The following is a 24,596-nucleotide window of genomic DNA, read 5'->3' as shown; positions in this document are numbered from 1 at the left end:
AAAAAATAAAAGTGCTCAAATCGAACCAGAATTAAGCCCACGGAGTCAGCAGAACATGCGCTTTAATTTAGACCCAAAACTGAGCTCGAGAACGAACCTTCGAATTTTTGCCCTAAAAAACTCCAAGAGGTTAGCTTTACCTTTTTCGTCATTTTTGGCAAAAAAATAAAAGTGCTCAAATCGAACCAGAATTAAGCCCACGGAGTCAGCAGAACATGCGCTTTAATTTAGACCCAAAACTGAGCTCGAGAACGAACCTTCGAATTTTAGCCCTAAAAAACTCCAAGAGGTTAGCCTTACCTTTTTCGTCATTTTTGGCAAAAAAATAAAAGTGCTCAAATCGAACCAGAATTAAGCCCACGGAGTCAGCAGAACATGCGCTTTAATTTAGACCCAAAACTGAGCTCGAGAACGAACCTTCGAATTTTAGCCCTAAAAAACTCCAAGCCTTTTTCGTCATTTTTGGCAAAAAAATAAAAGTGCTCAAATCGAACCAGAATTAAGCCCACGGAGTCAGCAGAACATGCGCTTTAATTTAGACCCAAAACTGAGCTCGAGAACGAACCTTCGAATTTTTGCCCTAAAAAACTCCAAGAGGTTAGCTTTACCTTTTTCGTCATTTTTGGCAAAAAAATAAAAGTGCTCAAATCGAACCAGAATTAAGCCCACGGAGTCAGCAGAACATGCGCTTTAATTTAGACCCAAAACTGAGCTCGAGAACGAACCTTCGAATTTTTGCCCTAAAAAACTCCAAGAGGTTAGCCTTACCTTTTTCGTCATTTTTGGCAAAAAAATAAAAGTGCTCAAATCGAACCAGAATTAAGCCCACGGAGTCAGCAGAACATGCGCTTTAATTTAGACCCAAAACTGAGCTCGAGAACGAACCTTCGAATTTTTGCCCTAAAAAACTCCAAGAGGTTAGCCTTACCTTTTCGTCATTTTTGGCAAGAAAATAAAAGTGCTCAAATCGAACCAGAATTAAGCACACGGAGTCAGCAGAACATGCGCTTTAATTTAGACCCAAAACTGAGCTCGAGAACGAACCTTCGAATTTTTGCCCTAAAAAACTCCAAGAGGTTAGCCTTACCTTTTTCGTCATTTTTGGCAAAAAAATAAAAGTGCTCAAATCGAATCAGAATTAAGCCCAAGGAGTCAGCAGAACATGCGCTTTAATTTAGACCCAAAACTGAGCTCGAGAACGAACCTTCGAATTTTTGCCCTAAAAAACTCCAAGAGGTTAGCCTTACCTTTTTTGTCATTTTTGGCAAAAAAATAAAAGTGCTCAAATCGAACCAGAATTAAGCCCACGGAGTCAGCAGAACATGCGCTTTAATTTAGACCCAAAACTGAGCTCGAGAACGAACCTTCGAATTTTTGCCCTAAAAAACACCAAGCCTTACCTTTTTTGTCATTTCTGGCAAAAAAAATAAAAGTGCTCAAATCGAACCAGAATTAAGCCCACGGAGTCAGCAGAACATGCGCTTTAATTTAGACCAAAAACTGAGCTCGAGAACGAACCTTCGAATTTTAGCCCTAAAAAACTCCAAGAGGTTAGCCTTACCTTTTTTGTCATTTTTGGCAAAAAAATAAAAGTGCTCAAATCGAACCAGAATTAAGCCCACGGAGTCAGCAGAACATGCGCTTTAATTTAGACCAAAAACTGAGCTCGAGAACGAACCTTCGAATTTTTGCCCTAAAAAACTCCAAGAGGTTAGCCTTACCTTTTTCGTCATTTTTGGCAAAAAAATAAAAGTGCTCAAATCGAACCAGAATTAAGCCCACGGAGTCAGCAGAACATGCGCTTTAATTTAGACCCAAAACTGAGCTCGAGAACGAACCTTCGAATTTTTGCCCTAAAAAACTCCAAGAGGTTAGCTTTACCTTTTTCGTCATTTTTGGCAAAAAAATAAAAGTGCTCAAATCGAACCAGAATTAAGCCCACGGAGTCAGCAGAACATGCGCTTTAATTTAGACCCAAAACTGAGCTCGAGAACGAACCTTCGAATTTTAGCCCTAAAAAACTCCAAGAGGTTAGCCTTACCTTTTTCGTCATTTTTGGCAAAAAAATAAAAGTGCTCAAATCGAACCAGAATTAAGCCCACGGAGTCAGCAGAACATGCGCTTTAATTTAGACCAAAAACTGAGCTCGAGAACGAACCTTCGAATTTTTGCCCTAAAAAACTCCAAGAGGTTAGCCTTACCTTTTTCGTCATTTTTGGCAAAAAAATAAAAGTGCTCAAATCGAACCAGAATTAAGCCCACGGAGTCAGCAGAACATGCGCTTTAATTTAGACCCAAAACTGAGCTCGAGAACGAACCTTCGAATTTTTGCCCTAAAAAACTCCAAGAGGTTAGCTTTACCTTTTTCGTCATTTTTGGCAAAAAAATAAAAGTGCTCAAATCGAACCAGAATTAAGCCCACGGAGTCAGCAGAACATGCGCTTTAATTTAGACCCAAAACTGAGCTCGAGAACGAACCTTCGAATTTTAGCCCTAAAAAACTCCAAGAGGTTAGCCTTACCTTTTTCGTCATTTTTGGCAAAAAAATAAAAGTGCTCAAATCGAACCAGAATTAAGCCCACGGAGTCAGCAGAACATGCGCTTTAATTTAGACCCAAAACTGAGCTCGAGAACGAACCTTCGAATTTTTGCCCTAAAAAACTCCAAGAGGTTAGCTTTACCTTTTTCGTCATTTTTGGCAAAAAAATAAAAGTGCTCAAATCGAACCAGAATTAAGCCCACGGAGTCAGCAGAACATGCGCTTTAATTTAGACCCAAAACTGAGCTCGAGAACGAACCTTCGAATTTTTGCCCTAAAAAACTCCAAGAGGTTAGCCTTACCTTTTTCGTCATTTTTGGCAAAAAAATAAAAGTGCTCAAATCGAACCAGAATTAAGCCCACGGAGTCAGCAGAACATGCGCTTTAATTTAGACCCAAAACTGAGCTCGAGAACGAACCTTCGAATTTTTGCCCTAAAAAACTCCAAGAGGTTAGCCTTACCTTTTCGTCATTTTTGGCAAGAAAATAAAAGTGCTCAAATCGAACCAGAATTAAGCCCACGGAGTCAGCAGAACATGCGCTTTAATTTAGACCCAAAACTGAGCTCGAGAACGAACCTTCGAATTTTTGCCCTAAAAAACTCCAAGAGGTTAGCCTTACCTTTTTCGTCATTTTTGGCAAAAAAATAAAAGTGCTCAAATCGAATCAGAATTAAGCCCAAGGAGTCAGCAGAACATGCGCTTTAATTTAGACCCAAAACTGAGCTCGAGAACGAACCTTCGAATTTTTGCCCTAAAAAACTCCAAGAGGTTAGCCTTACCTTTTTTGTCATTTTTGGCAAAAAAATAAAAGTGCTCAAATCGAACCAGAATTAAGCCCACGGAGTCAGCAGAACATGCGCTTTAATTTAGACCCAAAACTGAGCTCGAGAACGAACCTTCGAATTTTTGCCCTAAAAAACACCAAGCCTTACCTTTTTTGTCATTTCTGGCAAAAAAAATAAAAGTGCTCAAATCGAACCAGAATTAAGCCCACGGAGTCAGCAGAACATGCGCTTTAATTTAGACCAAAAACTGAGCTCGAGAACGAACCTTCGAATTTTAGCCCTAAAAAACTCCAAGAGGTTAGCCTTACCTTTTTTGTCATTTTTGGCAAAAAAATAAAAGTGCTCAAATCGAACCAGAATTAAGCCCACGGAGTCAGCAGAACATGCGCTTTAATTTAGACCAAAAACTGAGCTCGAGAACGAACCTTCGAATTTTTGCCCTAAAAAACTCCAAGAGGTTAGCCTTACCTTTTTCGTCATTTTTGGCAAAAAAATAAAAGTGCTCAAATCGAACCAGAATTAAGCCCACGGAGTCAGCAGAACATGCGCTTTAATTTAGACCCAAAACTGAGCTCGAGAACGAACCTTCGAATTTTTGCCCTAAAAAACTCCAAGAGGTTAGCTTTACCTTTTTCGTCATTTTTGGCAAAAAAATAAAAGTGCTCAAATCGAACCAGAATTAAGCCCACGGAGTCAGCAGAACATGCGCTTTAATTTAGACCCAAAACTGAGCTCGAGAACGAACCTTCGAATTTTAGCCCTAAAAAACTCCAAGAGGTTAGCCTTACCTTTTTCGTCATTTTTGGCAAAAAAATAAAAGTGCTCAAATCGAACCAGAATTAAGCCCACGGAGTCAGCAGAACATGCGCTTTAATTTAGACCAAAAACTGAGCTCGAGAACGAACCTTCGAATTTTTGCCCTAAAAAACTCCAAGAGGTTAGCCTTACCTTTTTCGTCATTTTTGGCAAAAAAATAAAAGTGCTCAAATCGAACCAGAATTAAGCCCACGGAGTCAGCAGAACATGCGCTTTAATTTAGACCCAAAACTGAGCTCGAGAACGAACCTTCGAATTTTTGCCCTAAAAAACTCCAAGAGGTTAGCTTTACCTTTTTCGTCATTTTTGGCAAAAAAATAAAAGTGCTCAAATCGAACCAGAATTAAGCCCACGGAGTCAGCAGAACATGCGCTTTAATTTAGACCCAAAACTGAGCTCGAGAACGAACCTTCGAATTTTAGCCCTAAAAAACTCCAAGAGGTTAGCCTTACCTTTTTCGTCATTTTTGGCAAAAAAATAAAAGTGCTCAAATCGAACCAGAATTAAGCCCACGGAGTCAGCAGAACATGCGCTTTAATTTAGACCCAAAACTGAGCTCGAGAACGAACCTTCGAATTTTAGCCCTAAAAAACTCCAAGCCTTTTTCGTCATTTTTGGCAAAAAAATAAAAGTGCTCAAATCGAACCAGAATTAAGCCCACGGAGTCAGCAGAACATGCGCTTTAATTTAGACCCAAAACTGAGCTCGAGAACGAACCTTCGAATTTTTGCCCTAAAAAACTCCAAGAGGTTAGCCTTTCCTTTTTCGTCATTTTTGGCAAAAAAATAAAAGTGCTCAAATCGAACCAGAATTAAGCCCACGGAGTCAGCAGAACATGCGCTTTAATTTAGACCCAAAACTGAGCTCGAGAACGAACCTTCGAATTTTTGCCCTAAAAAACTCCAAGAGGTTAGCTTTACCTTTTTCGTCATTTTTGGCAAAAAAATAAAAGTGCTCAAATCGAACCAGAATTAAGCCCACGGAGTCAGCAGAACATGCGCTTTAATTTAGACCCAAAACTGAGCTCGAGAACGAACCTTCGAATTTTTGCCCTAAAAAACTCCAAGAGGTTAGCCTTACCTTTTTCGTCATTTTTGGCAAAAAAATAAAAGTGCTCAAATCGAACCAGAATTAAGCCCACGGAGTCAGCAGAACATGCGCTTTAATTTAGACCCAAAACTGAGCTCGAGAACGAACCTTCGAATTTTTGCCCTAAAAAACTCCAAGAGGTTAGCCTTACCTTTTCGTCATTTTTGGCAAAAAAATAAAAGTGCTCAAATCGAACCAGAATTAAGCCCACGGAGTCAGCAGAACATGCGCTTTAATTTAGACCCAAAACTGAGCTCGAGAACGAACCTTCGAATTTTTGCCCTAAAAAACTCCAAGAGGTTCCTTACCTTTTTCGTCATTTTTGGCAAAAAAATAAAAGTGCTCAAATCGAACCAGAATTAAGCCCACGGAGTCAGCAGAACATGCGCTTTAATTTAGACCCAAAACTGAGCTCGAGAACGAACCTTCGAATTTTTGCCCTAAAAAACTCCAAGAGGTTAGCCTTACCTTTTTCGTCATTTTTGGCAAAAAAATAAAAGTGCTCAAATCGAACCAGAATTAAGCCCACGGAGTCAGCAGAACATGCGCTTTAATTTAGACCCAAAACTGAGCTCGAGAACGAACCTTCGAATTTTAGCCCTAAAAAACTCCAAGAGGTTAGCCTTACCTTTTTCGTCATTTTTGGCAAAAAAATAAAAGTGCTCAAATCGAACCAGAATTAAGCCCACGGAGTCAGCAGAACATGCGCTTTAATTTAGACCCAAAACTGAGCTCGAGAACGAACCTTCGAATTTTAGCCCTAAAAAACTCCAAGAGGTTAGCCTTACCTTTTTCGTCATTTTTGGCAAAAAAATAAAAGTGCTCAAATCGAATCAGAATTAAGCCCAAGGAGTCAGCAGAACATGCGCTTTAATTTAGACCCAAAACTGAGCTCGAGAACGAACCTTCGAATTTTTGCCCTAAAAAACTCCAAGAGGTTAGCCTTACCTTTTTTGTCATTTTTGGCAAAAAAATAAAAGTGCTCAAATCGAACCAGAATTAAGCCCACGGAGTCAGCAGAACATGCGCTTTAATTTAGACCCAAAACTGAGCTCGAGAACGAACCTTCGAATTTTAGCCCTAAAAAACTCCAAGAGGTTAGCCTTACCTTTTCGTCATTTTTGGCAAAAAAATAAAAGTGCTCAAATCGAACCAGAATTAAGCCCACGGAGTCAGCAGAACATGCGCTTTAATTTAGACCCAAAACTGAGCTCGAGAACGAACCTTCGAATTTTTGCCCTAAAAAACTCCAAGAGGTTCCTTACCTTTTTCGTCATTTTTGGCAAAAAAATAAAAGTGCTCAAATCGAACCAGAATTAAGCCCACGGAGTCAGCAGAACATGCGCTTTAATTTAGACCCAAAACTGAGCTCGAGAACGAACCTTCGAATTTTTGCCCTAAAAAACTCCAAGAGGTTAGCCTTACCTTTTCGTCATTTTTGGCAAAAAAATAAAAGTGCTCAAATCGAACCAGAATTAAGCCCACGGAGTCAGCAGAACATGCGCTTTAATTTAGACCCAAAACTGAGCTCGAGAACGAACCTTCGAATTTTTGCCCTAAAAAACTCCAAGAGGTTAGCCTTACCTTTTTCGTCATTTTTGGCAAAAAAATAAAAGTGCTCAAATCGAACCAGAATTAAGCCCACGGAGTCAGCAGAACATGCGCTTTAATTTAGACCCAAAACTGAGCTCGAGAACGAACCTTCGAATTTTTGCCCTAAAAAACTCCAAGAGGTTAGCCTTACCTTTTTCGTCATTTTTGGCAAAAAAATAAAAGTGCTCAAATCGAACCAGAATTAAGCCCACGGAGTCAGCAGAACATGCGCTTTAATTTAGACCCAAAACTGAGCTCGAGAACGAACCTTCGAATTTTAGCCCTAAAAAACTCCAAGAGGTTAGCCTTACCTTTTTCGTCATTTTTGGCAAAAAAATAAAAGTGCTCAAATCGAACCAGAATTAAGCCCACGGAGTCAGCAGAACATGCGCTTTAATTTAGACCCAAAACTGAGCTCGAGAACGAACCTTCGAATTTTAGCCCTAAAAAACTCCAAGAGGTTAGCCTTACCTTTTTCGTCATTTTTGGCAAAAAAATAAAAGTGCTCAAATCGAATCAGAATTAAGCCCAAGGAGTCAGCAGAACATGCGCTTTAATTTAGACCCAAAACTGAGCTCGAGAACGAACCTTCGAATTTTTGCCCTAAAAAACTCCAAGAGGTTAGCCTTACCTTTTTTGTCATTTTTGGCAAAAAAATAAAAGTGCTCAAATCGAACCAGAATTAAGCCCACGGAGTCAGCAGAACATGCGCTTTAATTTAGACCCAAAACTGAGCTCGAGAACGAACCTTCGAATTTTAGCCCTAAAAAACTCCAAGAGGTTAGCCTTACCCTTTTTGTCATTTTTGGCAAAAAAATAAAAGTGCTCAAATCGAACCAGAATTAAGCCCACGGAGTGCAGCAGAACATGCGCTTTAATTTAGACCAAAAACTGAGCTCGAGAACGAACCTTCGAATTTTTCCCCTAAAAAACTCCAAGAGGTTAGCCTTACCTTTTTTGTCATTTTTGGCAAAAAAATAAAAGTGCTCAAATCGAACCAGAATTAAGCCCACGGAGTCAGCAGAACATGCGCTTTAATTTAGACCCAAAACTGAGCTCGAGAACGAACCTTCGAATTTTTGCCCTAAAAAACACCAAGCCTTACCTTTTTCGTCATTTTTGGCAAAAAAATAAAAGTGCTAAAATCGAACCAGAATTAAGCCCACGGAGTCAGCAGAACATGCGCTTTAATTTAGACCCAAAACTGAGCTCGAGAACGAACCTTCGAATTTTTGCCCTAAAAAACTCCAAGAGGTTAGCCTTACCTTTTTCGTCATTTTTGGCAAAAAAATAAAAGTGCTCAAATCGAACCAGAATTAAGCCCACGGAGTCAGCAGAACATGCGCTTTAATTTAGACCCAAAACTGAGCTCGAGAACGAACCTTCGAATTTTTGCCCTAAAAAACTCCAATAGGTTAGCCTTACCTTTTTCGTCATTTTTGGCAAAAAAATAAAAGTGCTCAAATCGAACAAGAATTAAGCCCACGGAGTCAGCAGAACATGCGCTTTAATTTAGACCCAAAACTGAGCTCGAGAACGAACCTTCGAATTTTTGCCCTAAAAAACTCCAAGAGGTTCTTTTTCGTCATTTTTGGCAAAAAAATAAAAGTGCTCAAATCGAACCAGAATTAAGCCCACGGAGTCAGCAGAACGTGCGCTTTAATTTAGACCCAAAACTGAGCTCGAGAACGAACCTTCGAATTTTTGCCCTAAAAAACTCCAAGAGGTTAGCCTTACCTTTTTCGTCATTTTTGGCAAAAAAATAAAAGTGCTCAAATCGAACCAGAATTAAGCCCACGGAGTCAGCAGAACGTGCGCTTTAATTTAGACCCAAAACTGAGCTCGAGAACGAACCTTCGAATTTTTGCCCTAAAAAACTCCAAGAGCGCCTTACCTTTTTCGTCATTTTTGGCAAAAAAATAAAAGTGCTCAAATCGAACCAGAATTAAGCCCACGGAGTCAGCAGAACATGCGCTTTAATTTAGACCCAAAACTGAGCTCGAGAACGAACCTTCGAATTTTTGCCCTAAAAAACTCCAAGAGCCTTACCTTTTTCGTCATTTTTGGCAAAAAAATAAAAGTGCTCAAATCGAACCAGAATTAAGCCCACGGAGTCAGCAGAACATGCGCTTTAATTTAGACCCAAAACTGAGCTCGAGAACGAACCTTCGAATTTTTGCCCTAAAAAACTCCAAGAGGTTAGCCTTACCTTTTTCGTCATTTTTGGCAAAAAAATAAAAGTGCTCAAATTCCTTTTCTAAGTTCCTCCAACCCCAGAGAAAGAAAGAGCTGGCCTTCCAGACGTGGGAGAGTGAAGGGCACGACGACATGGCTGGCAGGTGGCTGAAAACATTGTGTACCCTTACGCTTCCTGCTCTTCACGCAATTGCACCATTTAGGAGTCCATTTGATCAATCTTTATCCAGGCTTCGAAGCAACTACTCCACAATGTCGCGGTTGCAGGAAGGACATTCCTTTGCAGGGGTGGGGGAGAAGGACAGGTTGCCTTGCAGTAACTGGTTGTATCCAGGAAGTCTGCACTCTCACCAGGTGTCCCCTCAGAGAACATCAAAGCACCTCGCAGTGCCTTCTCTATCCATTTCCCCGACCCTTTTTTTCAACAAGTAGCACCAAGCAAAGATAGACATTGTCTCAGAATGTGATACTTTATATAATAATCTACTGACATCTTGCAGATGCTCTACAGCATATACACAGCATTTATCACATTACCAAACGTACCGACGTATCTTCAGGCTCGCGCACGACAAACAGATTTCCCGATGAACACGTGTCCTGTCGCATAAGCACAATTCTTCTCTTCTGAGAAACGAAACGTAGGTCACTATCCAGGACTCTACAGTCTAAAAACTGAAATCTGTGCCACAATTTGTTTACCTAACAGAAAGAGAAATGGCAACAAAACAAAGACAATGATGTGGCAGTCCCATGTCCTGAAGCACAACACAACACAGCTCCAAGCTGACTCAGGCACGGGTACAATCTTGAGATTGTATCTAGTGGTGTGCTTGCTTCTCATGCATGGCAGTGTTATCTGGAATGGTTTCATAATAATAACAGATCAGATTTAATGATAACAGTCTATGGGGCAAGCTCCACTCCTGACAAGAATGTCGGGTAACAGTTTAATAGCGACCCGTCATGAACCTGGTACAGACTTCCTTGTAATAGAAGGTCTAACTTTTATTTGTGAAGTTGCAGCCTCCTCACTTGAAAGGGAAGCTACGAAGCACCTTTTTGGGAAGTGCTGCTGACACAGGCACCTTATCGTTAGTGAAATCTGGCCCAAGAAAGTGCGTATCGTCACAGCCGTAAACCATTCTTTTCTTGTAATTTTTAATGTAATGTGTTTGTTTTTGTTTGTTTAATGTAATGTTTTTTAATGTAATGTGTAATATTTGCAGTGTAATGTAATTTTTCTTGTATTTTTTTAGACCTACCTTGACTGCAATACATCAGGCTGACTTTTCCGGTCTTTTTTTTCCCAAAAACACATGTACCCCCCCTTCCCCAATACTCCTCTGGTGCCCTCACCTGAGGTGCTATGCATCCAGATAAGGCACCTATCCAGGCTCACCTATTAGCACGCAGCATCCTTATCAACAGCACCCCGACCAGGGCCGTCGCCGCAACGCCCAGCCCCGCTTGCAGCCACAGCGTCGGGTCTGTCGGGGCATCGAGCAGCCGACTGTGCGAGAAAAAGGAAGGTAACAGACAAGAACATTAAGCAATATGCTTCATGATTAGAGCCTGAAGTTTTCGGGAAATATTTGTTCCTACATTCGGGGGGTAAAAATCGGGTAAATAAACGTGTGCACTAAATTCGTGCAAATTCGGGTGAAAAAACTTCCGGTACGCTAAATTCGGGGAGAAATTGGGCTCAGTTATTCAAACGAACTGTAGCGGTTTGGTACAAACGGTGATGTAACAGCATTTTTCTGCCAAACACGTAAGTTAGTGCATTCCTACAGCCATCCCAGTGAGGGCAATTTGCCGGGTAAAAATCGGGTTTCACCCTAAAGGGGCAACCTTCACTTCGGGGTGCAAATTCGGGTAAAACCCTAAAACTTCAGGCTCTATTCATGATGCGCACGCATCATCATTCCCATTACTTCCCATTACTTTTGCACACAAAGCATGCAGCAGAATGCACTGCAAAAATGCTAATCGGTACTGATAAAGATAAACTGTTAGTAATGATGGATGTGACGAGCGTAAAAGGAAATTAGGGGTGAGGACGTTTAAGAGGGAGCGTGCTACGAAACCAGACAGACAAAATGTGGGCACAGAAAGAGCGGGTTCAATAGGAGCAACTTAAGCGCAAGAAACACGAGCACAATTTAAGGGACGTAGGAGAGAACGTAGCCCCACCTGGTGTATTGCGCAAGCCACGAAGGCACGGGACGTACCAGCAGCACGTGCACGAGACGTCGCAAACTTCTGCCATGTGTAAGACGGGAGAGGGAAAAAGGGATAGAGGAAAGGGGGGGCAAGGAAAGGGAAGTGCTCTTTTATAACCACCTTCATTAATTCAACAGACATTTCACAGTATTTAGTACTCGCATAATTAAGGCACCCCCAATCTGGTCGCCCCAAGTGGCGGCACGTACTGTTTTTTCTCAGCACGTTTTTTAATGTTTTTTAATGTTTTTAATGTTCCCGGACATCAGCAACATTACTGGAGTCACGCACGTGTCGATGAGGAGGAGGGCCATGTCGGCTGCGAACGAGGGGAAAATGCTGAAACGTTAGGAGCACAGAAAATGGTCGACAGTATGCTGGGTCGGCAAAGCTGCGGTCTTGACGCACGCGGGTGGCTTCCTTCTCCTGAGCCATGGTACCTAAAAGTTCTTGTGGACTTTCAGTTGTAGTGGTTTGATAGGAGATCGTAGAATACCACACAACATCATTGTGAAAACCTTTAGGACAACCAGAGTATCAGCAGCGCTGGACGGGGCAGATAACGACCTTCTGTAGCGTGATTAGATCGTGATTCAAGCGAAGATGAGGAAATGCCTGTCAGTTCTGGGAACGTCAATTCAAATGATTTGGAACGAGAGGGTAGTTGAGTGAAATTTTTTTTTCTCGTGCAATAATTTGCCCCGTGTATGGGGTTGCATTCTGGGTTGATACGGGTCCCCCAAAAGTGTATTAATTATGCGAGTAAATACAGTCTTTTTAAATTTAACCCGCATCCTACAGGGTAGCAACCGATAAGAGCTATCTCTCACCATCGCATCCAGCAGATATAGCTATGACACTTTATAGGTGATGGTCTCTACAACCCTCGTCAGAGTCAAACTGATAAGAGATTTCTGAGAAATTTTGGGGCAGAATTTCCAAATTGCCAATGCAAATATGTCACAGAGACAAGAAAGTTTGTTGCAACCCAAATGCTAGTGAAAATAAGCGTGTAGGTGGACTCTCACGTTTTATATATTTATAGCTCTTCATTTTAATTTTAGTAGAAGTTTGAAACCAATAGGCGGTTGTACATGCTTTAATGTGAATGCTTTGTAAAAAGTGACCTTGCTATGCCTGCTGCATACTGTAGATCTTAACTTCTATCAGTTACAACACTGCACTTTTATTATAAACAGAAAAAAAAAAGAAAAAAGAAAACTGGTTCTGAAACAATAGCCAGCCAGACAGTGTCCATCCACTTTACAGACAGCCTGCTACGTAGCACCAAATGCTCGTCAAACGAGATGTTTTGGTCCCTTGCACCTGTTTTCCTTTATTTCATTTAACTTCAATTCTTGAGTTAGATATGTATAAATATTGATTCATCAAGTATATGACATTCAAAGTATTGATTCATTCAAGTATGCTACCTCTACATAGCGCAAAGTGCTACATAGTGAATCTGCATATATGTATAGTGAAGATATGGATGCAAGTCAAGTAAACCAGCAGATCCATCTGTTGAGAGCCCTGCCATGAACTACTGACTTCGTACCGAAGTTGTTTACGGGTCCAACAAACTTCGCTATAAAGAGGTCAAACTGCAGTTACTTTACTGTATTCTACGTTCCGTACCAACAAAAAAACCTACGTCATATATACCGCAGGAATCCCAAAATACCATGTCACCAAATCCTGATGTCAAAAAGCATGTCACTGCACTGCTCCAATACGCCGACACCCTTATACGAAACTTACGGATATGCAGCCATGGTGGCCAGCTTTACGTATACATCTCTCGGCACCTGCGGGCGAAGAGCGCAGGAAAACCGCTGGGGTGGCGGCAGGCGGTGCCGCGCGCAGAACTGCGCCGGCTGCAACGGGTAGTCCTGTCGGACTGTTCCGCGATCCCCTTTGGCACCAACAACGAGGACTGGCACGGAGCTGCCGCTCAAGTGTTTCTGGGCCAAAGAATGTTGCGTAATCGTTCATAAGGGCTGCAAATGACAAGAGTGATGACAACTGCAGGTGCCTCACCAGGTATGTCCGTGCCACGTATTCGAATGACCGCGGATGGCTGGAGTCAAACATGAGGCAGACGACGTCGCAGTGTAGCTCAATCGGTGTCATGGAGTCGTTGCCGCTCCCAAGCACGTCGACCTCGTGCAACTGTGTGAGGTGAGGGGCAGGGGGGGTGCAACAAATTGGGGGAGGGTCATTATTACAGTTACGTTGCGACAGCTTTGCGCATTACTGCCGACATGTGTCAACCTGACATTAACATTAACAAAGCGCATCCCGTAGGGGGTGCACGGGAAGGAAAGGTAGGGGCCGTCATCAAACATTTGATTTCGGGGGGTTAGTGGGGGTCTGGATAAATGAACTGGGAACTGGCACATCTTCACATAAAAAGGCACACACACTGTTTACTCATATTATATTTATGGGGACTGAAGGAAAGAGCAAAGTTCCCTCTTCTGCAGTGCCGGATTTTCTGTGCGCATTGATTTCCGAACACGGGATGGCGTCGGCATAGTACTTTGCTCAATGAATGCAGGAGGCATGTACCCACATTATCATCGTGATCCCTCCAAAAATAGGAGAACAGCTTCACGACCCCTTTTAATGCTAAAAGCTAGGGCTGTGCAAATATTCAAATTTTTTTTTGTATGCCGGAGCTAATAATTATGTAGCATTCGATTCAAATTCCAAAATCAAATTTTGAATTATGTACCCGAAATTTAATCAATCTTTTTTCCAAACTGTATATGATATATTCGAAGTTATAGTTCCAAGGCATTACATATGACTTATGTAATGCCAAAAACCAGGGCAACCTTCAGGTCAGAGCTCACCTGAAGGTCCCTTCCCGGCAGATAACGGATGCAGTAGTTCTTCAGTACGTTTCAGAGCTCTCAAATCGATTTTGTGTGTTCTTTCTTATCAGGAAAAAAAAAAAAAAAAAAAAAGAAACTCCACGCAAGGGCGTAAGCTGTAGAAAACAATTGCGATGGGTGTTTTTCGACACGCTCTACAACTTTCCGATTCTCATCTCGGCCCTAAGACGAAGAATTAAAAAGTTAGCTAATTAATTGGGCCTAATTAAATAATTGGCCAACATGAAAAAATATGCACGATTAGAACCACGCCGCTCCTCACAATATTCTGCAGCTTTCATTTGCTTACGATGCACCGTGTTTTTTTGACCACGGATGCAAGTTAGCTTGGACACCCGGAAACAACAACGTCACTCATGATGAATGGATGGGGAGTTTCATCACCAGGGATAGCGATACTCTACCCCATTGCTGGTGGTGATGTTGGGGAGTACGTTTATATCCGTGCATCTGCTTACGCAAGAATTCGCTTCGCATTTGCTGCAGCTTCAAAAAAGGACTATTCGCAAAGATACGCATAAAATGTAGAGAGAAGGCCGTGCATACCAGAAGGTACTTATCCTGCCCATACACGGGCAACACGTCAATGGCGTACTGCGACGGATGGTAATGAGTCTGCTGCTGGTATTCTAGAGTGTGGCCGAGGAGACCTCGCAGGAAGCTCGTCTTTCCGGCGCCCTGCGGTCCGACCACTTGGCAGTGTAGTACTCCCCGCGAGGTCTGACGCTGTTCCAGGTCCAGCTGCTTCTCGCGCGTCACTGGCGGGAACGTTACGTGTTACACATGAACCAAAAACACATTGCAACACGCTTCCAACCACATGTACAGCTTACCTGCGTTAATTTAGACCCGAGGCGACGACGAGATTAGGTAAAGTTATATGCGACAATTTTCGACTTCTCTAATGACAAATGTGCAGTATGACTAAGGCCCCAGGTCTTCCGCGATTCCGCAAAATATCGCGGAACACGAAATTCGTCGCGGAATCCTTCGTTTGGCACGGAATTTCACGAAATCCCTTATTTTTAGGGGTGTACGGATATTCGAATTCTTGAATTCGAATCAAATATCAATCGCTCGAAGTACTTCATTCGCGAATCAAACAACCAATATTTGGATTGCCGAACATCCGGCTATTCGCACGATATGAACGACACCTCCCGAAAGTGGGCTTCACCTGATGCTTCCCTGCATGAGGTCAAGCCTGCTTCACGAAATTGCCCACGACATTTCGTTCGCAGTAATGCATGGGCACTCACTGAGACTTTTGCACGTGATCGGATTATGCATAAAATCGTAGTAGTATTTATGAAAGGCAACTGTATTTTACCAACAGAGTCCAATCATACACTCTATAGAAGCTTAGGAATATCTGCAGCTGTGTGACACAAATGATTTGTGTCGACATTATTACCATACCGAAGGGTGTTCGAGTACAACAGTCTATGCAGAGAGGAAGGAAAAAAAATCCGAGGTTGGTTACAGGAAGCGTTAAATACCCAAATTCCACACGAAGCGAAAATAGAAACGTATGCAACACCAACAGGCTGAAAGATTTGAGGAAACAGACTGGACGTCCATGTGACGTCCATGGAACATAGCTACAGTTGTGACATCTGCGACCTAGTTTGGATCCAATCACGAATATCCATGGGACGTACATAGGATGTCTCGACGTCTTGGACGTCTGCGGCACATTTGGGACGTCTCCAGGATATTCGTGGTTTACTGGGGAGTAATTCTTCTTAGGCTTACCATGAATGGCAGAAAGTTGGCAGTCATCCGTACCGACGGCATAGCCCAGGTAACCCAAGTATTCCAGGGTCTTGTGGACGTCTAATGCTGTCATCAACCTTGAGGAAGACAAAGGGACCACCTTCATTGCGATCCAAGCTGATTCGAGGATGCTGACTTACGTCCATTGAGCAAGGAAGCCAGGCAGTGTCGGCCAGCCATCTTCGCTAGTCCTCACGGTACCCACCAGTTCCGGACCCCATGGCAGTCCTGGACAGCACTGGAACAGCATGTCTAACTCCAATGGAGATAGGCAGCCATCATCGTCCTGCGTTGCCAGGAGTGACAAAAGGATTGTCAGCAACTCATGCTTTGCTCTTCCTGTGGGTCCTTACAAAGCGGCCTCACCTTGTCGTGCTTCTCAAAGAGCTCTGTCAGAAAGTGGTATCCGAGTGTGGTCAGCTCTGTCGTGCTCCCCAGGGGAACACGTAAGCTACGGGAACAAAAGGGATACGTAAGCTATGGGAACTTGGGGGAACAAAAGGTTAATGCCTTTTGCTAATAATGGCTTTTACCGTGTGTTCACACCGGGGACATCCCCGTAGATTATTCTAGTGGAAGGAAAAGTAAAAAAAAAAAAAGACTGCTGATGGGACTGAAGTTCTGCCGTGTCTTATGTTGAACATTCGCACGACGTCGAGATATTGGGAGTTGGAGCGGGAGTATAGCAAACGACGCCACTGGTGCTGTCGTCCGCTACAGAATATCTTCTGACTGAGCTGCAGGATATTCCACGTGGTTAGAAGAGCACGGAAAGGCTTGACTCACATAGCAGACGACACCACTGGGGCTGTCGTCTGCTACAGAATATCTTCTGACTGAACTGCAGGATATTCCATGCGGTTAGAACAGCACAAAAAGGCGTGGCTCACATAGCAGACGACACCACTGGTCCCGTCTTCTGCTATGGAATATCTTGTGACTAAGCTGCAGGATGTGCACGATGTCTTTCCGTGCTCTTCAAACCGCAGGGAATATCCTGCGGCAGAGTCACAAGATATTCCTTCGCAGACGACAGTACCACTAGTGTCGTCTGCTATAAGCATCATGCCTTTTCGCGATCTGCTAGCCGTGTGGAATATCCTGCAGATCGGTCACAAGATATTCCTTAGCAGACGACATGACCAGTGGTGTCGTCTGCTATACTTCCGCTCCAACTCCTGATATCTCAGCACAGTGCGAATGCTCAACGTAAGACGCAGCAGAACTTAAGTCCCGTCAGCAGCCTTTTACTTTTCCTTCCACTACGTGTCTGTAGAATATTCTGCTGGGATGTTCCTCGTGTGAATACACGGTTAATGGACGTTTGTGGAATATTGTGCAATACAACAAACACAAATATCCCTGTCCAAGAACATTATGCTTAAAAGAAAGACTCACGACGGCGAGAGGTAGTCACGTGACAGGTACAAGCTGTCATCGTAACCAAACTTGCGCAGGATGGTCCACGTCGTCTCGTGACGACCTCGCTGGATGAACAGTTTCTGTAGAAACAGGAAGCCTGACAAGAAGATGGCGTAGCCACACGTTAAAACCCGATACATTACGCGGGGTCGTTACTAAGATCATGCGAGGACCCACCCTCGAGCGTTATTCCGTCGCTCTCTACACCTTCGGGGAGATTCTTCTCCACTAACATTTTTAAGTCACGCAGCGCATGGTGTTCCAGGGGGGTATTGAAGCAACGCCTCTGCAAAGATGTTAGTTACGTCACTGACACGTGCTTGTGGTCGTAAACTATGAACACCGTAGAGTGGTAAATACAAAGGCACCTGAAACTGGTCCAGCTCGACGTCATTCAAGATGCCGTCGTTGTCTGTGTCGCATATTTTGAAGACCCTCGTCAGAGCAGCCCTGCAGCGGTCCGTGAGCTGTCGAGAGAAAATGGTTTTCAAAAATGGCACGAGAAAAATCGTTGTTGCCAAGTGAAACTTAGCACACTATTACTTGCGTTCGAGTACTACAGAGTGCAGGAATGCAAGTTGTAGCTTTCTACAGGCGTACCCATTGAACATGTAATATCAGGGCAAGTTACTGAAGCAAACATCCGTTTCTCTGATGTTTCCCACTTGGGGAAACAAGATTGCAAAGGGCGTACAGGTTAGTATAGTGCCGAGGAATTCTACGAAAACGCTCGTTTTTCTGCCGTTACTGCATTGTGCTACTGGTAAAACAGCTCAAAGTACCAAGTGATGCTTAGCTACAATTGTATCTTGGATTTGTAGACACTTTACTTCTAAGTCATGCAAGTTAATAAAAATTTTGTCTTTGTATATCTCTGTCGGCCCAGACACGCAGGCACTTGCAGCAGAAAATTGCCGTAGAATTCGAGATTTGTCGCAGCAGAAAAACCAGGTCCTTATTAATCGTGTCTCTTTACAGTACAGAATGCAAACACCGCAGAGGACGGTGTTTCTGAGAAAACGTAATGACAAAAGTCATGAAAAAAGTAACATCATTACTCGATGAAAGCAGTTGCATTAGCATGCACTTCTAAGCATGAAAAAGTATTGAGTCATGGCAATGCATTATGCAATAGAAGTAATTTCACTGATTCAGCACCATGGTCAGATTAAGATTCTGTTAACATCAGTCCCACATACTACAGACTGGGCACCACTCGATGCAGTGGGACAGCTTGCATTATGGTAATTTACGAGGGAGCCTAACAGGTTAAGGCACCGGGTCTGGTTGGATATCCAGACAAAATACGTGCACAATTTCGTACAACGTAATTACAACGTACATCTCGTCGCTGCGGAACGTAGAGCGGTCCAGTGGGATGCAGCACTGCTTTCTGGGCATAGTAAAACAACTCCGATATGTTCTTCAGAGTCTTCGCTGAACACTGAAAATAAATAGGCGAATAAATAAAATAAAAACGAAACACTGTGCTCCTTTGAAACATCCCGGTAATATTAATCAAGCACACAGGGTGGAAAGGCTGCGTTTCAGTTCTCAAAAGAAACGGAAGAAAAGGGTGGCCTGCCTTTCCCTCCCACTGTTATTACGGATTATTACGGCATTGTAACCTCATTGTCATGATCAGCAGAAGCATCAAAAAAGACACTGATGAGGTAAGCCGATGTCCTCCTCACATCATTTCTTGTCAGATAACTGAGTTTGAATGGCAAAAACCCGAGATTAGGAAACGAAACACATGCACCGTAATTTCACGTGTATTCCTAAAAACATCACATCCTAACACACATCCCATTCCTAAAAACGGGTCCTGCAGCTTATCTGCAGCGCGGCTTATACGTGTGAAATTACAATACGTGTGCGTCCATTTTTGCTCATTTTGTCCAGCTTCTACCAGTGTATAGGTAGCATATTTTTTTATGGATCTAGGTAAACCTACAAAGTGCTTCATGATCCTGGAAAGAAAACGTTACCTTAGCTTGGCACATTTCGAAGCTAAATTCGAGAAAAATGGGGTAAAGCTACTTGTAGCGTATGCGGTAAAAGCTGCCGACGATAAATATATTTGATACCGTAACGTTTTTACCATAAAGTTTTTAACAGACACATCAGGTCAAACACCCTGCACATATGTATATGCGAGCGTACATTAACTCCGCAAATCAATTATTCCGACTGCGGGTATTGATTAAACGAATGAAGAGCAATGCCAAGGCAAATGTCAACAACAGGGTAATACAGCAAACAGCAACGGAGACACGCCATAAAATTACACTTCGGAAACACGCTCAAACGTACCTCAACGCAGGTCTCAACTTCTTCAAACTGGTTCATGATGGGCACAATCATCTTAATGGGAAGATAAAAATAAAAAGAGTTACATTATTAATGGCAAGCTGTGTGTGCTAACACATCAAGCAGCACTATAGATAGTGTTTTTTTCGCAACTCAACTTCTTTTTTTGAGCACGAAACACATCACCGATGCTTCACAATTTCTAATCGCCCACGAATTTAGGTTCACTAAAATTTTTCTCTTAATTTTGCAAAAATGGTACGTTCTTGTTTGTATCCAGCACACGTGCATGCTTTGCTGCAAAAGGTGTTCAGCGAGGAAATGGCCGTAAATGGTAATTTATGAAATAATAAATCCTCCCGAAATATTCAAAAATATTTTGGGAGGGGTTCCATGGAGACTTTACATGGGGGAGGAGGATTTCACCCTCATTTCGCCCTCCCAAATTCACTACCAAAGGTACGATTTTGGGAGGAGGGTGTTCAAATCCCCCCGTGGCTATGCCACAGCCAATAATAGAAGTTCAGCGCACAGAAACGCAATTGTGGACACAGTTGAAGACGCGTTACCTCTAGAGAGCTGTACTCCACGAGGTCCACCTTGTTGCCAACCAGCACAACGGGCGTGTGATGCTCTTCTCCGAGCTGTTCTCTGATGAGCGGCAACCAATATTCTGTAATCTGCGCCGAGAACCGTAACGCGTAAAGCATCTAAGTCTTGTTTTGCATGCCATGCCTACCTTGTCAATGGTGTCGTCGTTGTCGACGGCGTAGACGATACACACGACATTGGCCTGCGGAGAAACGTAGAAGATGTTCTACTCGGTTGTACCATACTTGTAAAGTCGTATCATTGAGTGTTTGAAGAAGGGTGATTGACTACTGAACCACTTCAGTTTAGACAAGTTCGTTTTGCAAACTTCCTTAGCCTCAATTAAAAAAAAAACGGAAGATAAAATTAAAAATGAGCATCTGCATCTTCCTGTCGTAATTACGTTGTCTGGCACTTAGTTTCACAACTCAAGTTTTGAAATAAATTTAGAAAATGCAGCAGTTAAATGCATAATTGGGGCAGACTATTAGCCTACCTTACTGATTTCTTCAGCAAGGTTCTCGAGATCTTGCTCTTGTGCTGAAAGTACAAGAAACAGCCAATGAGACGACAGTTGCACAAACAAAAGTGCGTCTGCTAGGGAACAAAGCTGCTAAACACTCAACTGGAAAAGTCGACAATGCGCGTGGGAACACGTTCTGGCGTCACGTCTGCGGGGATGGTGATCTCTTCCGCACGCGGAGGAACATCTGGCGGGAACTCTTCGCTCACCAGGGACAAGATCAATGACGTTTTTCCAACTCCAGCTGTGCATAAGAATTGAACATATTTTTTTTTCTTCACGTTTCTGCTCGATGCGTCCTTGCAGCAGCATTGCGCCTCATCAATTCCAAAGAAGCTATCATGTATGAAACCAGAGTGTTGACAGAACTGTGGTATAACCTGCATGCATCTTGAACCTTTCCTAAATGGCAGAAATGTCTCATGAGTCATTGTGTTTAATGATGATAATAAGTCACAATGATGCCATCATTTGGTCAGCTTATACTTGGTGGCTCTACCATACTGGGAGATCAAAGACGACAATGAGGCAGACAGAGAGCCACTGTTAACCTCGTCAAAAAACATTAAAACACGACGGGATACCGGTGGCTCTCAAATATTCTTGACTTTTTTTTTTCTTTCTCTTATGAACTCAATACATTGGTACGATAACACGATCGAGCTCTAATACCCGTCTGGATCACAAGCAAGAGTCGGAAGAAACACAATGGTGAAGTGACCCAATACATGGTGGTCATTTTGTAACACAAACACAAGCACATGCTGCGGAAAATTTAGCACTTTCGCTTAAGTTCGTGCACTTACAATCCCCGACGAGGAGAATCCGGACATCCCTTTTCCCATTCACACGCACCATCCTGGGCTCAACTCAGAGTCGTCTTTTTTGAGCCATAAATTATGGTATACCGTAGGTTTTGTAACATGGTCAACCAGCTAGAATCCTTTCTACAGCCACCGAAGCGTCACCAGCAACACAGGCTCAAGCCAGAGCACGGGTGCTTTGGTATGTCAGAGAAAGTTCTCTTCGCAAGCCTTTTGCTCATTTTAATGTTTGGCCGTGCTGATTACTTCTAGAGATGGAAAACTATTCGTCACCCAGATTATGCAAGGTCAAATATTACTTGTACACTACCAACATGCAACCCTAAATGCGAAAATAATCAAAAATAATCCAAAGCCGGCTTTCAGTGTTGCCATTCTGTTTCTGTTTCTGCCGCAGGCGTATGAACACACCGAGGTGCCGACATAATTTTAAAGAATACTTGATTATAGAACAATACAACGTCATTATTTAGGTTTCTGTTATTTATGTTTGTGTAGAAAGTTGTATTTTTGACACTAAATTTATGTGCGGGCAAATAACACGACAGCCCAACAACAACGACAGTAGCAGAAACCATTTTCGTCTGCTACACACGATAACGGTGCCTTCATCTCTTCATCTAATCGCCGTCCCTATGTGTGCCTTCTGCTGGACTACACGTCAAGCCAACTACCGTGTCTTATAGAAGAATGAATGCCGTGCGAGCACGTATCTCTCAAATATCGTCCATTTTTAAGAAGCGCCCGCTTTTGGCCAACGTAGTTTCTTACTCGACCTTGTACGTCAGCGCAGAATTTTCGCAACAAACTATCCTCAAACGGTACGATGAATCTCGTAAAAACTACGACTGGAAGCTTCTTCTCCGCTACATGATCTTCGCTGGCACCGTATCTGCGCCTTTCTTGAACTACTGGTACCGGTACTTGGACCGCGTCATACCCACGAAGGGGCCCAAGACGGCTATCCAGAAAGCACTCACCGACCAAGCAGTGTCATCGTCCATTATACTGGCTACTTTCTACCCTGGTCAGTACAGATTTACTCTTGTTTCAATCCGAAGTTTGAAAAAGAACAGAGTTGACTTAATTCCCTGTGGTTTATTACTGTAGGGGGTTGTTGGCAGTGTACATTATCCGTAGTGTTACTATAAGCGGTGAAGACGCGTCTCTGTGACGGGATCGGGTTGCGGGTGACGAAAAAACATTTGCTCTGTCGTCTGCTTTTGCGTTCTTCGCTGTTCGTTACTTGCGTTGACGAGGCATTTTTATTTATTTATTTATTTATTTACAATACTGCAGTAAACCGACTGCAATAAAAACAAAACTGTAGATGTCGGGTACACGGTTGCCAACTTGGTGGATTCACAAACTGAGATAAGGATCTATATGCGTCGACAAATATACACGAAGGAAATAAAAGTGGTCGTCAGACATGACCGAGCTTGACCGTAAGCCAACTAATGCAATGCCTGCGAGAGAGGGTCTGTATCCACCGAGGTCATAGTAATAGCAACCCTCTCCACCAATTGCGGCAGCTGAAAGGACGGCGCCCTGAGCGCCCGTCAAACATGTAATGATATGTGCTTGTGAGGACAATGTCACTCATGAAACAGTGGGCGTTTAGCTTTGTGGAAATTCAATGCTATCTTCACGTCTACCCCGCCCGTTCCCGAGAAGCAAATGTGTGTATAAAGATACGGCAAGATATGATCAAAATAGAAAATCTTTTTCATGCTTTTTGATAATAACGTTTGACTTGTGCGGAGAACACAGAATTGTTTAACAAGAGAGAAACTGATGTTCTGAGGCTGGAACAACATATAGAAGGGACAGATACAAACAAAGCCTCAAATTGCCTAAGAAATCAACGATGAAAGTCACTGAAAAGGTTAGCCAGCTGTAGGGATCGAACCCACATCTTCTGGATTACCGTGACTTCATCTTTCATCACAGAATTGTTTGTTTGCTTTGACCTACTCATCATTTTGCGTTCTAGCTAAAAGTCTACAATACCGAAACTGTCGGCAGCGGCGCGTGAAGTTCTCTTATTTGCTCTTTGCTTTGTTCTTCGCAGCCATGAGTGCAATGGAGGGCAAGGAAGATATCTTTGAAGAACTGCGAGCAAAATTCTGGCCCACATACATGGTAAAACTGGAGTACTTTTTGAATAATGGGCCAATCCTTCTTTGATTGTCCAACAATTCTTCAAACTATATGTCAACGTACAGTGAGAATAATCAGAAACTCTCGCCTCTCGTTTTTACAGTTGAGCTGCTGCTTCTGGATTCCAGCGCAGTGCGTCAACTTTTTTCTCATGCCTCCTCATTTACGTGTGGTCACAGTTGGCGTCTGTTCGTTTGCTTGGGTCAATATTCTGTGCATCATGAAACGCAAGGTTAGAGGCAACAGCAGTTTACTTTATATCGACCATATGAAATTTGCGACATCTCTTCTTTCCTCCTCCCCCGCACGCAGGACCATACCAAGATGACGAAATCCAGCGAATGAAAGCTGTCCGGAATTTGCGTGGTTCACTCAAGTATCATCGTTGCAGCTGGCTTTACCACTTATGAGTCTATGCAAGTTCTTTGGAAGACGCTTTCCACATCATTATGAAAGCACGCGGCATTTTAATATACTTCACTGCGCAATAATAAATATATTTTTTCATGTTCTTGCTGTTTGTCATGACAAAGAAAAAAAATATTCATTTGAGCTTCATATGGATGTTTATTTACTTTTTAATGAGCTCGGATGACATGCCTTGGGCTCTCTGATGTATTTTTTTTTTTTTTTCATACGAGGTTGCCATAAATCGTGTTTAATAGGACTCTACCCGGGAAACGTTATCATGACGTTGGTAGACAGACTAAAACCGAAACAAATCGTAAGGGGAGGGCTGAGTTCCACGAATGGGCACTTGTTCGCTGCCTCCTGGGTTTCCCTCAGATGTGTAATAGGCGTATGCCGGCACAGTTCCCCTGAAGTCGGCCCATGGACG

General features: G+C 42.8%; 2 protein-coding genes across 3 annotated transcripts; one reads left to right on the top strand and one right to left on the bottom strand.

Annotated features, from left to right (window-relative positions):
- Positions 1 to 9,471: 9,471 nt before the first annotated feature.
- On the bottom strand, positions 9,472 to 21,956 carry LOC135392040 (mitochondrial Rho GTPase 1-like). Of its 2 annotated transcripts, XM_064622662.1 has the most exons (19): positions 21,578 to 21,956; positions 20,875 to 21,015; positions 20,745 to 20,788; positions 20,397 to 20,450; positions 20,227 to 20,337; positions 19,661 to 19,711; positions 18,687 to 18,788; positions 17,713 to 17,811; positions 17,522 to 17,630; positions 17,321 to 17,441; positions 16,289 to 16,373; positions 16,063 to 16,208; positions 15,902 to 15,999; positions 14,693 to 14,904; positions 13,287 to 13,418; positions 13,008 to 13,210; positions 11,217 to 11,285; positions 10,423 to 10,533; positions 9,472 to 9,879 (listed from the first exon to the last, which is right to left on the bottom strand). In XM_064622662.1, the coding sequence occupies exons 1-19, from the start codon at positions 21,627 to 21,629 to the stop codon at positions 9,876 to 9,878; spliced, it is 1,944 nt and encodes a 647-aa protein (XP_064478732.1). In that variant the 5' UTR covers positions 21,630 to 21,956; the 3' UTR covers positions 9,472 to 9,875. The 2 variants fall into 2 exon arrangements, with proteins under 2 accessions (XP_064478732.1, XP_064478734.1); XM_064622664.1 differs by lacking the exon at positions 11,217 to 11,285.
- A 212-nt stretch (positions 21,957 to 22,168) lies between these two features.
- LOC135393535 (mpv17-like protein) lies at positions 22,169 to 24,269 on the top strand. The gene is made up of 4 exons (XM_064623943.1): positions 22,169 to 22,622; positions 23,670 to 23,740; positions 23,862 to 23,990; positions 24,071 to 24,269. Exons 1-4 carry the CDS (start codon positions 22,286 to 22,288, stop codon positions 24,101 to 24,103), a joined length of 570 nt encoding a protein of 189 aa, XP_064480013.1. The 5' UTR covers positions 22,169 to 22,285; the 3' UTR covers positions 24,104 to 24,269.
- The last annotated feature ends 327 nt before the right edge of the window (positions 24,270 to 24,596 follow it).

The sequence above is a fragment of the Ornithodoros turicata genome, chromosome 4, assembly GCF_037126465.1.
Source record: "Ornithodoros turicata isolate Travis chromosome 4, ASM3712646v1, whole genome shotgun sequence".
In the NCBI taxonomy this organism is placed as follows: domain Eukaryota; kingdom Metazoa; phylum Arthropoda; class Arachnida; order Ixodida; family Argasidae; genus Ornithodoros; species Ornithodoros turicata.
This window is presented reverse-complemented; position numbering and strand designations above follow the sequence as displayed.

Excerpts from the sequence above, each read along its gene's own strand:
- LOC135392040 (XM_064622662.1), bottom strand. The coding sequence starts at position 21,629 with ATGGTGCGTGTGAATGGGAAAAGGGATGTCCGGATTCTCCTCGTCGGG. Across the intron at positions 19,712-20,226 it reads TGGAGTACAGCTCTCTAGAG|ATGATTGTGCCCATCATGAA; the intron begins GTAACGCGTCTT and ends CTTCCCATTAAG. Across the intron at positions 18,789-19,660 it reads AAGTTGAGACCTGCGTTGAG|TGTTCAGCGAAGACTCTGAA; the intron begins GTACGTTTGAGC and ends ATTTATTTTCAG.
- LOC135393535 (XM_064623943.1), top strand. The coding sequence starts at position 22,286 with ATGAATGCCGTGCGAGCACGTATCTCTCAAATATCGTCCATTTTTAAG. Across the intron at positions 23,741-23,861 it reads AATTCTGGCCCACATACATG|TTGAGCTGCTGCTTCTGGAT; the intron begins GTAAAACTGGAG and ends TCGTTTTTACAG. Across the intron at positions 23,991-24,070 it reads TGTGCATCATGAAACGCAAG|GACCATACCAAGATGACGAA; the intron begins GTTAGAGGCAAC and ends CCCCGCACGCAG.